The 18,883-nt window shown below is 37.0% G+C and overlaps 2 protein-coding genes across 2 annotated transcripts; one reads left to right on the top strand and one right to left on the bottom strand.

Moving 5' to 3' along the window:
* Nucleotides 1-748: 748 nt before the first annotated feature.
* Nucleotides 749-12,468, bottom strand: ccnt1 (cyclin T1). Its single transcript, XM_051880774.1, has 8 exons — nucleotides 12,271-12,468; nucleotides 11,032-11,113; nucleotides 10,797-10,925; nucleotides 9,139-9,199; nucleotides 5,862-6,084; nucleotides 5,359-5,522; nucleotides 4,945-5,015; nucleotides 749-4,266 (listed from the first exon to the last, which is right to left on the bottom strand). Exons 1-8 carry the CDS (start codon nucleotides 12,438-12,440, stop codon nucleotides 3,001-3,003), a joined length of 2,166 nt encoding a protein of 721 aa, XP_051736734.1. The 5' UTR covers nucleotides 12,441-12,468; the 3' UTR covers nucleotides 749-3,000.
* A 693-nt stretch (nucleotides 12,469-13,161) lies between these two features.
* Nucleotides 13,162-15,899, top strand: tmem18 (transmembrane protein 18). The gene is made up of 5 exons (XM_051880787.1): nucleotides 13,162-13,465; nucleotides 13,625-13,742; nucleotides 15,069-15,123; nucleotides 15,208-15,301; nucleotides 15,427-15,899. Exons 1-5 carry the CDS (start codon nucleotides 13,373-13,375, stop codon nucleotides 15,523-15,525), a joined length of 459 nt encoding a protein of 152 aa, XP_051736747.1. The 5' UTR covers nucleotides 13,162-13,372; the 3' UTR covers nucleotides 15,526-15,899.
* The last annotated feature ends 2,984 nt before the right edge of the window (nucleotides 15,900-18,883 follow it).

The raw sequence follows: 18,883 nt of genomic DNA, 5'->3' as shown, positions 1-18,883 counted from the left end.
GTTCTAAATAGCCACATTTAACATTCCCGGTTTATTCTTGTATCTCTTTATTCCAGCACTGAATTCAAAGGCAAACCATGAAGGTGTTGTTGACATCAGGTGGAAGCAAAACTGGTCAAGTTGTCGTATAAAAATCGGAAAAGTGAATTTACTGCCAAGAAGCATGAGTAGAACGTCTGTCACATTATAACAATTTACACTGCAATCGGTAAGAAAAACACCCACAAGTATGTTTCTCATAAAACATTATTGTACATCAACCACATTTATAAAAAGGAACCGAGTTCACAAAAATGCAAACCTTAACTTCTGACAAGAAACACCCCAACAATTCAATTCAAAACCTGAGAGTTCATGTGGTACCACTAAAACACAGAAAACAGTATATACATATGATAAAACGCTATATTCGTGAGAATGGAGGTACATAGAAAATACAGTGGTGACATGAATTGCATTAGACCCACAAAAAGCCTTCTCTTTAGTCTTACTGAACCAGACTGAACACCAGCAAACACAAAACTAAAACATGGTAAACCTTCAAACTCTACTTGGAAATGATAAAACAGGGACAAGAAATGAGGAGTGCATCATATAGGGAATATATGCCAAAACTGTGAAAAACAGATCTATTGTAGCTTATAGTGTGTTTTATATAATTTCACAATATTCCTGAAATGTTCCTCATCGTCAACAGGCACAATCAGGAAAAGGGTAAAGTATGGAGAAATCCCTGCTAACATCTCAATAAAGGAAAGCAACATTTATTAAAGTAAAATTTACTCTGACAGTAGAAACTCAATTTCATGCTTCCATTTTTTTCTGTAAAATGATCAATGAAAGTCATGCCATTTAATCAGAGGAGGACAGTTACAGACAATCTGATCCATATAGTAATCTGCATTATTGTGCTATTAACGGCATACAAAAACATGATCAAGCAAGATATGAATATGGAGACAATATTGTTAAAGGTACAAACCAATTGGCTCAAAAAATGCAAGTCCCCATCAGTTTTTAATGCTCACTGCAGCATTCATGCAAGATTTTGTGAATCAAGATTGGATGGCTTATCATTATCACTCCCAAACACCAAAATGACCTTGACATGGTTATACGTAATGTTGCCTTCACGCCATGTCGTAATTACCGTATAGCCTAAAAATGACAACATGTGACATTCTATTCAGAGCTGTTCATGTCCTCGGACTGGGAATTATGCATTTCTGTGGCAACATTATCAATGCCTAAAGGTGGTACAACAGTCATAGAGCTTACTCTTACTCTCTACGAGCTCATGAATGCTTTTTACAAGTTGAAATCTAGTAATTACGGTTATTACAACATGGCATGAATGCAACTTAATGTTAAACAAAAATGGAGGTATTACAACAAATAAACATGAGTGGTCAGCATGCTTACCGTTCAATCTATAAGTGCTGATTTGAGTGTTTAAACATAGACAGATAACAAATATAAACCTAACAGATCTTAAAATGGACGGCATATTTAAAGAGATAGTTCATCCAAACATGAAGATATTTTGAAGAACGTTGGGGTCCGAAAAACAGTGGACCCCACTGAATATTATTAGAACAGACAAAATATCTTCCTTTGTGTTCTACAGAAGAAAATCATAAAGTTTTGGCTGAGTAAATTATCACAGAATATTGATTTTTTTTTTTTTTTAGGGTGAACTATCCCTTGAATATGAGGTGAAAAAGGGTATGATGGACAAAAGTACCACCAGTTCAATGAGAATCATTCATAAATGCAGACAGAATGAATTTCTGCAATTTGTTTGTTAACCAATATTTGCATGGCCCACCATGTCATACTGTTGTCATTCTTTCAACCAAAGAAGCATGAAAAAAACATTAGTTCAACTGAAAATTGGTGGAAAGATGTTTTTATCAGATTGTACTTTTGTCCATCACAGATTCACTCAAGACTAAGGGCCATTTACAAGTCAGTTACATCATAATATGACAAATAGCCCATATCTGACACCATTTGGGCTTGTGTTATTAGCAAACAGAAATAAAAGATGAAACGAGTACAAGCTGGTACATACTGTTGTGTATAGTGTATTATAAATGAGCGTGATATTCTACAACCATTTAAAACAATGACTGCATCTGACTCTGAATCGTAGGCCTACCGAACATACTTTCCCAAATTAGGCATATTCTTGTTTTTTGGGAAATAAATGTAAAAATAATTTGCGTCAATTTTCAGTCATATACAGAATACAAAGCTGAAAGTTACAAACAAAAAAAGACCACAAATATTTACCAAACAAAATCAAAATATTACTTCAGTTACTACTACTCGTATATTAGAAACATACATTTTGATGCAATTATTGGGGATTCGTATGTTCATTCTCAAAACATACATGACGTATCAAGTAAATACAGACTGTGAAGCAGGTTACAACAGTATAAAAATAAAATCCAGATATCACCTGATGCATTCAAGCAACGACTGCTAATAACTATGGTTTTAAAAGGCTAATAATAAATACCATAATCAATAAAAAAAGACACATATATTGTTAGCAAGACTTAAATCCATACATAAACCAAAAACATTTTCCTTTTTGCATTCAAGGTTACACTTTTTAAAGAGGACAATGGGTCCCTCTCATTCAGTAATACATACCCTTAATTCCATTATGCTTTTCTGTTAGCGCTGATATAAAACTGACATCAAAAATAGTATGTACAATTTTTTTTTCAATAAATAACATTTTTTGCCTTTTTTTTGCAATATTTTGTTCTATTTTAACATTATTGCCACAGATGGGTGTTGTGAACACACTCGCTCGCACACAATCACACAGAACGATACAGGTACATTTTTTGCCTTACATTACTCTGCTGTCAAACTCAACATCACAGAAAGTTGGACGCACGAAAGGATCCCAGGACTCCCAAGACGACTGTTCTGATCAGCGTATGTGGATGGGTGAAGTGAGGGGAGGAAGATGAAGGGGGTTTATTTGGGCAACGGTGGCAGAGGTGGAGGTGGTTCTGAGGGTAAAGGTGGCGGCTGGGTTCCTCCGCGAGCGCTACTGCTATACCGGTACTCTCCGTACTGAGAGCGATAGTCAAATATCTGAGGTTGCGCTGGCTGCACCCCCTGTGCGCTGAGCAGCGAGTTCAACATGTCAAATGTGTCCTGATACTCGTTGGACTGGCCGCCCGTATTATGGCCGTTCGTGTCGGCTTTGTCCGCCTTGGAGTGCGAATAGTTCCCCTGATGGTGCGAGAGGCCCAGCGAGGGAAGGATGTCAGCCCCGTGACCCATCGTGTGAGAGGGCACTCCAGGAAGCGTCGACAACTGAAATGAATTTCTGGACGATTTGCTGACTTTCGAGGGGTGGGCGCCCGTGGAAGGATCCGGCAAGTGGGTCCTTTTTCGAGATGACGATGACGAAGAAGAGCTCGTTCGCACAGAGTCACCAGGGACCTTTTTGCTACTTCCTGAGGTGCTGGCAGAACTTGAGTGTTTTTGTGCTGAGGATGAGGAAGACGATGCCGATAAAGAGCCGGTGGTGGAAGAGGAGGAGTGGTGGTGGTGATGGTGATGATGGTGGTGGTGGTTGGACCGCTCTCTGTGCTTCTCGCGACTTTTCCCGTCTTCTCCGGATCCACTTCGCCTTTCTGGAACCCGAATCCGCACTTTAATGTCCTGCTCGGATCCACGACTGCTGCTACTGCTGCTGTGCCCGCCGCCGTCTGACTGGCCCCGCGTGGGTAAGCGCATCTTTAAGGAACTGCGTTCCGATCGCTCATCCAGTGGGATCTTCAGGACGATGGGTGAGGGGTTGCTCAGGTCTGAGGAACCAGAGCTGGACTGCTGGTGGTGATGGTGCTTCTCTTTCCTCTGCTGGTTCATGAGGGCCTGTGCGGCAGTGGCGTATCCCTGTTTCACACTTGCCTCCATATTCTCCAACTTCCGCTTCTGAGCAGCCAGTTCATCCGCATGCTTTGCCCGATACTCGCTCAGAGACACCTTAGCAGGCGCGTGGAGCTCGTTGGCAATGGGCTGCTCCTTGCCGGAAGGCTGCCAGTGTTGGGATGAGGCTGTAGCGCTGTGGTCGTCTGCTGTGGAGTCCATGGAGGAACCGGAGGGAGGGGCGGAGAGGCTCATGAGTCCGGCCAACGTGCTGTCGGATGATGCCATAGAGATCATGTTCATAATGGCTTCTGACTGATCACCATCTTGCACCTTTGATTTCTTGGCAGTTTGACCTGCAGCCTGAAGCACAAGAAAAAAAGATTATGAGGATGCAATTTGGATGGTCAGAACACAGAGCCATTCAAACATTTGGGGTAAGTTTTTTTTTTTTCATTCTGCAAGGATGCAATAAATTGATCAGTGATCAGATTTTACATTTATGTTACAAAAGATTTCTATTTCAAATAAATGCTGTTCTTTTGAACTTTCTATTCATTAAAGAATTCTGAAAATTGAACCAGTTTCCACAAAAATATTAAGCAGCACAATTGTTTTCAACATTGATAATAATAATAAATGTTCCAAATCAGCATATTAGAATGATTTCTGAAGGATCATGTGACACTAAAGACTGGAGTAATGATGCTGAAAATTCAGCTTTGCATCACAGGAATAAATTACATTTTAAAATATATTTAAATAGAAAAGGGTTATTTTAAATTGTAATAATATTTCACAAATTATTGTTTTTACTGTATGTTTGATCAAATAAATGCAGCCTTGGTGAGCATAGGAGACTTCTTTTCAAAAACATTAAAAAACTTAAAGAAAGTGTGTAAAAAAAACGGCCACTTGGTTTGATATCTAATGCAATGAAAATGAAATATTTTAGCTGTCTTTTAAGTGGCCAAATACTTTGTGGGCCCACTGTATTTGCAGTTATCCAGATATAAATAAAATGTAGGCAAACTGACTTACTTTCCAGTTTCTGATGCGTTTCAAGCGGCTGGGTGTCTTCTCCAAGATCTGCAGGAACTCATGAGTGAGCTCTGTGAAATCATTATCAAAATCTTCAGGACTTGGGGCAAAAATCACACATTACTTGAGAAATGCATTAAATGGCAGTATAGTTTCTTGTCCCAGCTAAAACCCAAAAATTTAGTCCAACGTTACTCTGAAGTTTGGTTACTTAATGAAAATCTTAATAAAACTGCCTTTAAATGTCAACTGAACTAAATAAACCACACAGCTTTAAACAATGAAACACTGAATAGAAATGCGATCACATACTTCTCCAGATCTCTAGAATTAAACTTTCTCTCTGTTAAAAAGATAACCACCATTTCAAAAGTAAATCACTTGAAAAGACATGCAACAGCTACATTTACATACCATCCAACAGCTCAAGGGTCACTGTGGGGTCAACATACTCCCACCAGTGTTTGCCGTCTGTGGAAACCGGAATCTCCCAGTTGGACCATTTACAGGCCAGATGAATACAAACACAAGCTACAATGGGAGGACTGTACTGCAGGCAGAATGTAGTCAAGTGAAGACTGCATGAGATCACCCAGAGATACCAAAACACAGGAGAAGAAACAAATATTTGTTAGAAACCATTTATTACTATTGTTAAACTACAGTAACTACCGTTCAAAAATTTGGGGTCACTAAGATTTTTTTAAAAGAAATGTATATAATGTTACAATATATTTGTATTTCAAACAAATAAATCAAATAAAAAGGTCGCAGTCGAGATTATTTCTAGATTTATTCATCATACTTGGATTAAAGATTGATGTAACTGTAACCTCACACAGTTCTGGTAGTTTACACAGAGAAAACTTCTACATAAGTAAAGCTGAATCTGAACATGGTCTTGAAAAATACCATACCTGTTTGTTGCCATGAAATATGAGGTCTGAGCCAAATCCTTACTCGCTGGAACAAAAGGAAAGCTCGTGATCAGACGTGAAATCTGTGAGCTTGGTGGGCTAGAAGTACTCATTACCGAGCAATACGAAGGACAGTTTACAGTGAGCAGCTGGTTCTCACCTCGCACAAGCTGAGTACACTTGACAACATGTGTATGGGGATGATCAATGGTGATCTCAAAAGCTGAAGGGAAGAGAGGAGATGAGAGAGAGACAGACTTTTAGTTTTTCATTTGTACTGATATGAAGTGCTTCCCCCACACACAACATACACGATGAGTGAGTGAATCACAAACATGGGTCTTCCTGTGCTTGACTGCTGAGATATCTTTGAGCCAAGCTCCTTGCAAGTGGCCTGTAAGGCGATTTGGTTATAGTCAAAGTTTTCAAACAAATTACCATTATGTGCACCAGAACAGAATTTTCCAAAGTGGAGGACTGCAAAGTAGGACACAGACGATGGTTTACCCCAGGGTTATCATGATAACAAAATGTCAGTAGTGGATAACATTACCAGTGAAATTTCCTGATTTAATATAATATGCTATTCATATAAACAATTTAAACTAGAACAATGAGAAATATTTCAAGGATACATGCCATAGATTTTCTTAAAATTATCAGAGTCCAACCTCATAAGGCAGGTTTATTGGACTGTATTTACACTGCACGATTTTTTTTAGTTTTGCCTTGTGTGGTTATGTTAATATACAGTGGGGAAAATAATTATTTCATCCCCTGCTGATTTTGTAAGTTTGCCCACTTGCAAAGAAACAAAGGTTCTATAATCTTTATGGTAGATTTTTTTAACGGCTAGAGACAGATTATCAACCAAAAAGTCCAGAAAAACACATTCCATAAAGGTTATAAATTGATTTGTATTTCAGTGAGTGAAATAAGTATTTGATCCCCAAGCAAAACATGACTTAGTACTTGGTGGAGACATCCATTTTGGCAAGCACAGAGGTAAGACATTTCTTGAAGTTGGTCACTAGGTTTACACACATATTGTCCACTCCTCTTTACAGATGTCTCTAAAAATCCTTAAGGTTTCTTGGCTGTTGCTTGGCAACTTGAAGATTTTCTATAGATTTAAGGTCTGGAGACTGGCTAGGCCATAACCTTAATGTGGTTCTTCTTGAGCCACTCCTTTGTTCCCTTAGTGGTATGTTTTGGGTCATTGTCATGATGGAAGACCCATCCATGACCCATCTTCATTGTTCTGTCTGATGAAAGGAGGTTCTCGTCCAAGATTTTGCGGTACATGGGCCCCGTCCATCAGCCCCTCAAGTCATCCTGTACCCTTAGCAGAGAAACAGCCCAAAAGCATAATGTTTCCACCTCCGTGCTTGACTGTAGGGATGTGTTCTTGGGGTCATAGTCACACTGCAGGATTAAAATCCATTGCGGCGTAGTGTGTTACCAATGGTTTGCTTGGTGACTGTTTTCCCAACTGCCTTGAGATCATTAACAAGCTCATCCTGTGTAGTTCTGGGCTGATCCCTCACCTTTTCATGATCATCCTTACCCCATGAGGCAAGATCTTGCATAGATCTCCAGACCCAGGGCGATTGATGGTTATTTTGCATTTCTTCCATTTCTGAATAATTGCACCAACAGTTGTCTCCTTCTCAACAAGCTTCTTGCTGATGGTCTTGTAGCCCATTCCAGCCTAGTGCAGGTATACAATCTTGTCCCTGGCATCTTTTGGCAGCTCTTTGGTCTTGCCCATGGTGGTGGAGAGGTTGGAATGGAAGATACAGATTCTGTGGACAGGTGTCTTTTTTACACCTAACAAGCTGACATTAGGAGTACTTTCTTAAAGTGACAGGACTAATCTGTGTTCCACATGGGCACATAACTAATCTGTAGGAGGCAGAATTCTTGCTGGTTGGTAGGCGATCAAATACTTATTTCACGCGATCATTTGCTAATCAATTTATAACCTTTATATGTGTTTTTTTCTGAATTTTTTTGTAGATATTCTGTCTCTATCAGTTAAAATAAACCTACCATAAAAATTATAGACCCTTCATTTCTTTGTAAGTAGGCAAACTTACAAAATCAGCAGGGGATCAAATAATTATTTTTTCCACTGTAATTTTATCGAATATAATATGTGTATATATTAGGGCTGCCCTCGACTAATGATTTTTCTAGTCAACTAGTAGTTGTTCATTTAAGCCATTAATTGACTAATCGCACGTTTATATTGATTTAAAGTTTCTTTAAAAGTAGAGATTTCTATGGATATATTACTCATGTCTGTGAGGCAAGTAGCCTATTTATGTGACGCGCAGCAGTTCAGGGAGACCGAGACGGCAGAAAGCACATCCTGTTTGTTTTCTTTATTTTACAAAAGCACAATGTTTTATTGTTATTTTGAGTGTACACAAATAAAAGTAAACCCTGTAGTTTTGAATGATGTATTACACTTATCTGTATGAACAAAAATGATTGAGTATTTTAAGTTAAAAAAAATGCAAGTGATTGCGCCGGTGCCTCCATGTCTTGCAGTAAGTGCACTATACTTAAGGTTAACAGGAGAAGTTAACTTTATCTAGGTTAACTTTAGAGCGAGCAGGCATGCAAAGTTGCTACTACTTACGTTTCAAATAATAAGCCACGTTTGAGGTTGATGAATGATAGGTGAATGTTTGGATTTCCTGCCCGACATACTATAATTACCACAAGGACCCGCCTGCGCCTCACGGACGGCGTGACTTCGCCACTGCCTGTGGAGTTTTTTTTTTTTGCCGACTAACCGACTAATATAATCTTGGTCGACTTAGCATCTTCTCATCAACTAACATTTAGTCGACTATTAAGGGGCAGCCCTAGTATATATATTGCAAAAATAAAAAATATCATACAAGTATATTAATATCTTGCCAAGTATGCATTCAAGAGGACTGAGATTGGTACTGCAGAAAGAATGGTATAGTTACATGTTTTTTATTAAGTAACAGTACATCCCTACTGTACTAAAGATTATATTAGGATCAGCACACAAAATTGACAGCATCGTAAACCACACACAGGAAGGTGCACTGCCAGATGGAAATAGGAAATGGAAATAGAAATGAAAAAGGTGAGAGTAGTAATGGCTCTTAATTAGGAGCTTGTAATAGTCCTGTCGACTCCTGGAAATTAGCAGTAATTGAGAATAAATGTGGTTATTTGATGCATCTCTCTAGTATGGTGATTCACTGACCCATTCTTGCCCTTCCAAACTTACCCAGGGTCTGGAGTATAATGCTCTCAAGAATGACCAGGTCTTGGGCTTGTTGCAGGTATGTCTGAGATTGAGAGGACAGGCAGGTTACTCACATGGTCTCTTGGTCATGGACTACACGTTTACTCGCTCTCATCAAATTATGACCCTCTTTTTGCGCCAAGCCAATCAGCACCTTATCATACAAGCTATGCCCCTTCAATTCATCAACATATGACAGTGAGAGGCATATGAATAACACTAACACAACAGATAAAGACTGAAGAAAGAGGATTATACATATCCAACCTAAGAGAAAAAAATTGAGATCATTTTGATTGAAAATAAAAAAATAGAAATAAAAAAACTGTGGGTTGCACAACCTGTTCAAAAGAAAAGCAATGTTATGTCCGATGTTGTGGTTCTGTTGCTTGTGATTAAATTGGTATTTTAGATTAGTTGATACTAGGGCTGGGTATTGACACAAATTTCACGATTCGATTCGATTTTGATTCACAAGCTTCCAATTTAATTCTGATTTCAATTCGATTGAGATTAATTATATTATTATAATATTAAAGGTTAAAATTAAAATTTGTATAGGCTGCTTACATTTATATTACACCAAAGGAAGTTTACATAATATTAACGTTACAATAGCATTTTAATGATGTAATTGTTTCTACTGAAATATAAACATTTAAATGGTGACTATCATAAAAACATGTACATTACATATTGATGAACAGGCTAAGTAAAAATACAATGAATATGCAATATAGTGCATATATACAGCAAAATGCTGCTCTTTTTTCTATTTGCCTTTTTTTTAGCTGACTAATGAGTTTTTGGACATTGAATGGCTTTTCTGAGATAAATGTAACATTACAAAACATTATATTGTATTGTTTACAAGCTGTTTTATTGACGTATTTCCGCGGTTGAAACGCTGATTGAGCGATTACACGAGACATGATATGGATTTCGGTAATTGTACTGTATCTTTCAGCATACCTTCTGATGTTCATTCATGTTTATTTCATACTGTAACTAGTAGTGAAGCGGAATAAATTATTGGTTCATGACAAAACAATAAACAGTATTTATTGTTTGAATTTCATAATTTACAGAATTTGAAAGCTAAGACTTTGTTTCATAATCACAGCACAAAGCTTATTGTGATTTACTAGATGGGAGGCATGCTAGAAAGTTTTGTTTATTCATCAACTGAAAACAGCATAGAGTAAAAGATCGATTCTTGGGATCAGTTTATCAAAGCGAGAATCGATTAAAACCGAGAAATCAATATTTTTAACCCAGCCCTGGTTGATACAAACATCATTGATCTGATATGGGAGGGAATGTAGTTAAATTTACAAAAAAGTTGTGTATATAAAAAAACAAAACTGAAAATCCACCATTCATCAAGGACTCTGAAAAAAAAGAAAAAAAAAGAAAAAGAAATAGTTCACCCAAAAAAGGGAAAATTCTGTCATTTTCATTTTGGGTGAACTACTCCTTTAAATAAGAAATGTTGCTGCAAAAGAACTTATTGCAGTGAAAATTGTTGCTGTAAAATAACTTATTCTCTAATAAGTTACATTTAAACAAAGCAAGTACGCTGAACCAATGACTCACAGATGGTTTACAGGCCATCTGACATAGATACTATCAGTACTTACATCACTCCTGGTGTCTGGAGACGGGTCCTGAGGATTGAGACACGCATGGGTCACCTTAATCACATGCTCCAGCTTGCGGGGCTGTTCTTCCACCTTCGCAGCTAAAAAGAGAGCTGCAGGAGCAATCACCTGTGCAACATATGACATTAACAAAGAGGTTAGATTCCTGTCTAATTCAGCCAGCTGTTTTATATGAACATTTAGCAAAAAGTTTGTCAAAAGATAAGGCACACACATTCCGGTGGAAGCGGGTAAAGGACTGGATCATGTAGAACCGATGCATATACACAATGGCAGTGTTAATTGTAAGTTGTGACCTGATCATCCAAAGTTAAGGATTGGAAAAATAGAAGCATTTAAAATTACCATGAAATTGAATTTAAAAAAAAGAAAAATGATTTCTTTATGCACTTATTATGAATGATTTATCTGTGCACATCTTTTTTTTAATTCTTGTACCCTTGTAATCTTTCAAAAACAAAATAGCTTCCCCTACATCCTGCAGCAACATCTCTTCTCTGATGATGCGTTTACTGGCACGAGGGTGGGGCAACCTGTCACTCACATGACATCACAGCAATAGCAAACCACAACCATCCAATAAAGTCCCGCCCTACATTTTTTCTTGTTCCAGAAGCCGTTTCACTTGGATATACATCACAACAGGGAAGAAAAGACTACTGTGACTTCAGTTTCATGTCAAAACAGCACAACTGCTCAAATCAACAAACTCAGTATTTTAACAGGGTCATAACCACCATAGATATTTAGCAGGGCACATCCGCCTCAAATTTCTAGACTGATATGGGCTTGTCATTCACATTATTTGCATTCAGTTCTTGTATTTTAATTAATTAGAGGTACTACCATTTCATTTTATACAAGTTAGCACCATTATTTAAATATAGAAAGTGAAAGCACACATTCCTGGTTGCAAATTGAAAAACAGAATTTAACTGCTCTTCATTAATCGAAGGAAGGTACATTATTAACCTAAAATAAATCAGGACAACTCATAATATCTCCCCAATTACTATATGTTGTGTTACTGTATCAGAACGTCTCCCCGACAGGGCAAATCAAGATATGTTTAATTGCAATACCAACAGACATATTTTGGAATGGCATAAACAACACATAAGTCTAATACTGGAGTGTAAACAAATGGTGTAATGAAGAAAATAGTGGAAAATGGAGAGTGGGAATAGCAATGACACCGGCTGCGCTATTGTTCAGTAGGAGAGAAACCTCAAGCTAGGCCGTGAGGCCTAAACTAAACCCCAAAAAACACAAAACTGGGACATAAATCGTTTATTCCACTCCCCTTAATTCACAAGTTTCACCATACAAAATGTGTGTTTATTGGTAGGACCTATTTCAGGTCATTATAACGTTGAAACTCAACACCACACAAGCCGCCCAAACCGGCGTCAGCAGCTACCGAGAACGACGCCTCACAAACTGAAAAAGATACACGTTGAGCCGCTGTCCCATGTCCTGCAGCAGGTTAGCAGCTTGCTGTCGGTACGAGAGCTCTTTGTCGGGATCAAGTCCCGCTCGGCGAGAAGGGCTGTTTTCGATTTGTTCGCGCGTGAAGTACCATTTATTGTTATTTAGCGAAGGCGAAGGGAACGTAGCCGCCATTACTGAGAAGGACAATGTTTTAAAATCTCTCTGCGTCACAGGAAGCGCGTCATCGCTGGCTGGAATGCGACTGCGGTGTGGTTCGACTTTAACCCGTTCAAACCATAGACTGTAAAAAAAGAACAACAAAAATCAAACTTTATTTCTACTCTAAATGCAGCCACAAATTATAATGAATAATAATAATAAAGTTTACTAGGTATTTGCAATGACCATTACAATAAACAGTTGAACCATCCAGATATAAGGATGTTATTTCAAGAAAACTTCAAATAAATTATAGATTATTATTAATAATAATAAACAAATAGGTTCAAGTTGGTTTTATCAAATCAAATACTTTTCTTAAAAAATACAATTTTAAAATTTGTGGATAAAATGCTTAGCCAGTAAGAATATTATTAAAAAGTATTGACTCATAAATGACCCATCAGTGAGCTCCACTTGCCAGGACTATTGAAAATTTCTCTTTTTTTAATTGTTTAATTTGAACATCTGCTGTAACTTTTTATACATATGATAATCATATACATTCTTTCCGTCTATCTGATTTTTTTTTTTTTTGTTAATATTTGTAAGTAGGCTTGCCATGTCGTCCAGCTGTCTGCAAAATAAAGGTTTGCAGAGAACTTTTATTTTGACATATCCGTTCCTAACACGTCTTCTTTTTGTTCATTTTACATCGATGCGGGAATTTAAAACATTCTATTTTATTTCAATATAAAAATGTAGAAAAATCGTATTTGAAAATAAATATTAATATTTAATGTTAATGTATATGAATAAACTGCTCTCGGCATCAACTTCATGTTAAAGAAGCGTAATAGCGCCGTGCATTGGTGAACTTCAGGTTGTGTCCGCGAGAGAAAGACAGTGACGAATGCGGAAGTGTTTATGTTGTATGTTGGTTTAGTGGCTTGTAGTCAAACAAAATGACCGAGTCCAAAGCTAAAAATATTAGCGCCATTCCAATCGATGGATTCAGCAATGTTCGCGTCACATCATTATGGAGCTTTCTACAGTCTGTAAGTTTACAGCAACATTTAATTCTCTTTGACATAAAGCTAATCGAGACTTTTGTCGCTATTTTTCTGTACATCCAACGCCACGTGGATTAAATAAAGAAAACGTTTTTTTTTACTCTAGGAAGAACAAGTAATATTAATCATGTAATCTTTTTTCAGGTTGACTGGTCTGAGCCCTGGCTGATTTGTCTGCTGGCCTTCCATGTCTTTTGTTTTGCTTTCACCATCCTGTCCTGTAAATACTACCGCATTCAGATCTGTCATTTTCTCTTGATGGGTGAGTTTTTGCTATAGTTGAGTTTTTTTCTACAAAAATTAACTTTCCAAAAAGATGACAAGACAACAAATAGCTCAGACAAGATGTGTTTTGTGAATTTTGTGCGATTAGACTGTGAAAGCACCCTAAATATTATTTTTCATATTTAATTATGTTAAATATATAATTATATATTTACCTAACACACACACATATATACACACACATATATATATATATATTTATTAGAGATGCACCGATAGCCGATTATTCAGAGTGATATCTGCTGATGCCGATAGTTTGGGGGTTCTGCCCTTATACCTTCTTTTGAATTAATTATAATTTCATTATAATTAATAATTAATCATTATATTTTTAATTGTTATATTATGAAAGAAATGCAAATAAAAACTTTATTCTCTCCATTTCATCAACTTGTTTCAGAGTAACTGGTATCAGTTATAAACAAACACGTTACTCAAATTAATATTAACACACATTAACTAAATTCTGAAGATTAAATTAAAATTTCCTAACTTTCTGAGTGTTACTAATTCATATAATTAATATTGATGTTGAACATCAAACTGGTTTCTTAGCATTTTATTTACACAAAGCCTAAATTCAGTGCATTTTCCTGCCCTCTTTTGATTGACAGGATATCGGTCCTGACTATCGGCTGTTTTTAAACTATCGGCCAATAGCGATAGTGTGAAAATTTGCATGTCAGTGCATCTCTAATATATATATATATATATATTAAGTATATAATATAATATATATAATATATAATATAATATGTCACTATAGATTGTGTCCACTCTAGTGTTGGGAAAATTACTCTAAAAAAGTAATTACTAGCTACTAATTACATCTTCAACAATGTAATTAGATTATTGTACCAATTACTCTCTCTAAAAAAGTATTGAATTACTTATCACTAATCACTTTCAAAATCCCATATCAACTTTAACCATCCAAACAATACAAGGACCGACACAAAACTACACTTTTAATTAATTAATAAACAATATACAGTTGCATAATTTATTCTTGAACTGACCAAAGTATTTAAAGGGAGAAGGTTACATTAAAAACATACATTTTAGAACTACATTTTGATGTTAAATCCACTATTGTTTTATATAGAATTGTTCTGTAATCTATACAGTATTTCATGCAATTACATCAGAAGTAACTGTAATTAAATTACAGAAAAATTAAGAGTAATCCTTTACTTTACCCTTTCAAGGTTACAGTAATAATATTACTTGGTATGGTAATTAATTACACCCAACACTGATTGTGTTGTGATCAACAGATAACATAGTATTTCATGTTTTGCAGTCACAATGGTTTACAGTGCAGAATACCTGAATGAGCTGGCAGCGATGAATTGGAGGTAGATAATTATACACCCACCACAACCCACTGACATAATGTTATGCATTTTGTTATACTGAATGTGTCTGTATTTTGTTTTTAGGTCTTTTTCAAAGTTCCAATACTTTGATTCAAAAGGAATGTTCATATCACTAGTATACTCTGTCCCGCTCTTGCTCAACACTATTATTATTGTGGTAAGGTTTTCCTTTAAGAATATTCTTCTTCATATATAATACTACAATATGCATTTCATCTTAATACGTTTACAGAGTATGTTCAAGATTTTGCCCTTGCTTTAAACTCACTCTCTGTGTTTTAGGCTGTGTGGGTATGGAGGACCTTCTCAACCATGACCGAATTGAAGATTGTGCAGTTAAAGAGAAAAGCTGCCAGAGAGAACCGCAAGAAAACTGAATAGAAGACATGCACCATTTCCTAATGTTATATAGTCCAGAGGTGGAGGGCACATATGGTGTTAGTACGAGGTGAAAATAAGTTGTGGTGAAGGTTCTTAAGTGTTTATTTCAGATTGCTGATGGACGATTACTTCACCTGCTAGCAAAAGCTCCATGGAACATGTGTTCTTCTCAAAAAAAACTATTGGACAAAGCCATCAACTGTATTATGCAACTGCTTTGTGTACATATAAATAGATCATTCCAGAGCTTGGTATTGCTTATTTGTTTATTATTAACGTTGAATGGATTCTAAAAAACTCCCTGTTTTCAAGTGCCGAACATGTAAATTGTGTATTTATGGCAATAAACTTAACGTTCTTGTTTTTTATAGAAATCATTGTTTGTTTTTGGATGTTACCACTACATCAGATGCAGAAAATGTATTTAAACCTTGAAATAAACAGTTTTAGGATTTATATTACATTCAAATAGTTAACTTTCAATTAAATTAGTATGCTGATTATATGACTTGCAATTAAAATGTTTTCAATTAGTAAATATGAAAAGAATATTCTCAGTGTAATACCTTCTTTTAACCAGTAGATGGGGCAGTACACCAATTCCCCAGGGTTTTGCAAGTCTGGGTATCTGCAGGTTGGAGTAATGGGCGTGCCGAAAGGTCTTTACAATTGGTTGTGAAAGCAGTCTGTCAGGGTGTGAGGTAGGTTTAGTTTCTGTTGTAGCATTTCTGCTTTCAGCATGCCTACGACCTGCAGCTATCCCTGTTTTGGGTTTTACGTAGTCCATAAATGTTGCAGTGCACCTTATATGGCCAGAATCATAAGCATGCATGAAAATTTGGACTATTATAGGCATATTTGAAGAGTTCAGGATGATGCAATTTATTGAGCAGATGCTCAAAAATGCAAAGCTAATCATTCTGGAAATCATCTGGCCTCAAATTTTTGAGTTTTCGATGTGCAACAATCTGAAACCAACAGTGGCAAAACTTCAAAGTCACTACCGTCCTCCTGAGGCTGGTAAATGAAATCATACTTCACAGATTATTTACTTTTCATTCTCCATCAATCACAACCTCTCTCTCTCTCTTTCTCTCTATGGGAAAGTGAATGCACCGTAGCTGAAATCCAGCTGTGGATTCCAAAATATACTCTGTTTCATATAGGTGTGATGTTACATGATATTCTTTTCTGGAAAGTTGTTATACTAACAATACTCCTCAAGGGTCTTGAGATTGAACGTTCATATGTTTCAAAGTGAGTAAGCTGTGGTGAAGTTGGGCTTCAGCTCTGCATTTCTCTGCTTTGTGAGTTTTCATCTGATTTCCACGCCAATTCTATGGACAAACCGTGAGAGGAGTTACACAGGAACCATATGAAACAGGTGCTTTCTGCTTTCCTGGAAAGCTTTTTGCTTTTAGAGGAATGTTGGGATGTCGAAGGCCTGTCCTCTGTGCACTTAAGAGGAAGATAAATGAGTTTTAGGACGTCAATGATTTGTGATGTTCTGACAGAATAAGTATATAGTGCAACCTCCTGTTGCTTTGTTTAGAACATCTTTTCATTTAACTACCTTAATGGTGCAAAAGTGAGCCAAAACTATTAAATCAACTAGATTTTAGTCTTCAAACATCATAGCAGAACTATGTTTACCAGAAAACGAGAACAAAAGTCTCCTTAATGAGAAACGTCCGACAAACTGTATCATATAGTTTAGGTGCCTAATTGTTCTTAATCGTAAGCTCCATTCAAACATGGTGATGGTATCAAACCATCTTTCACAGGTGTGGATCACTCTGTTTTAAAGGATCTTGCAAGCAGCATCTGCAAAGTATCCGACTACAAACTCCTGGTGCTTACCATCGCCAAGAAAACAAGTTAAAACCACAACGAAAGAATAAAAATTCTCATATTTCACTTCCATCTTCCCTTCATCTTCACACTTTTTCTTAGCCACCCCAGGATGGCAATGGATGGCTTTAAAATTTGTTACATTTTTCAAATCCTGAATAAATAATGTATCATTAATGCCACATATACTTAAAGGGTTAGCTCACCAAAAATGAAAATTATCCCATGATTTACTGACCTTCAAGCCATCCTAGGTGTATATGACTTTCTTCTTTCAGCCAAACACAGTTGGAGTTATATTAAAAAAATTTCCTGGCTCTTCCAAGCTTTATAATGGGAGTGAATGGTACCCTAGATTTTGAAGCCCCCATAAAACGTATCCATCCATCATAAAAGTAATTCATACGGCTCCACGGGGTTAATAAAGGCCTTCTGAAGTGAATCGATGGGTTTTTTTGTCCAAATGTCCATATTTAAAACTTATAAACTTATATAAACTATAATCACTGGCTTCCGGTAATGGCCGTACACAAGTCTACTTCCGACAGAAGAGTGACCTCTGACCTGACGTATAACGTAGGATGTAGGAGTAGCGTAAGCTTAGGTGAGAGTAGACGCCTCTCACGGTTCAAACAAATAAGGCTGGGCAACAAACTGAAGCTCCTCTTCTCTTATATTGAAATCCTTAAACCTTTTTTTTTAAAAAAATCCTTGTTGTTGACTTTTAATTCGTGACCGGTGTTTTGTTTTGCTCTATCCTTGTTTCTGCATTCGTCACTTCTCACCGGAGCTTACGCTACACCTACATCCTACGTCATATGCCAGAACTCGACTCTCTCGTGAATGCGTAGATGGCTGTTACAGGAAGCTAGTGATTACAGTTTATAAAGTTTTCTTACAAAAACGCATGGCTTCGCTTCAGAAGGCCTTTATTAACCCCCTGAAGCCGTGTGGAGTACACGTTTATGATGGATGAATGCGCTTTTTTGGGCTTCAAAATCTAGGGTACCATTCACTTCCATTACAAAGCTTGGAAGAGCCTGGATATCTTTTTAAAAAAAGCTCTGATTGTGTTTGGCTGAAAGAAGACAGCCATATACACCCAAGATGGCTTGAAGGTGAGGTAAATTATGGGATCATTTTTGGGTGAACTAACTCTTTAATGCTGACTGGTAGATCAGGGTTCTGTTTAAAGTCAGCATGAAACAAGTTGCGATAGTATTTTCTTCCCAATTGTGATGTATATCCGAGTGAAATGGCTTCTCGGACATGAAAAATGTAGGGCGGGACTTGATTTTGTCCATTGAGAATTGATTGGATGGTTGAATCGTTATGGTTTGCTATTAGACGATCTCGTGTGACAGGTTGTCCCGCCCTCAGGGCCTGTAAACACGTCATAAGTGTAGAGATGTCACTGGATGAGGGAGGGGAAGTTATTCTGATTAAAGATTACAGGGGCACATGGATTTTAAAAAAAGGTAACCCTTTATTTTGATGGTCCCCTTTA

Source organism: Ctenopharyngodon idella, chromosome 22, assembly GCF_019924925.1.
Source record: "Ctenopharyngodon idella isolate HZGC_01 chromosome 22, HZGC01, whole genome shotgun sequence".
NCBI classification, from domain to species: domain Eukaryota; kingdom Metazoa; phylum Chordata; class Actinopteri; order Cypriniformes; family Xenocyprididae; genus Ctenopharyngodon; species Ctenopharyngodon idella.
This window is presented reverse-complemented; position numbering and strand designations above follow the sequence as displayed.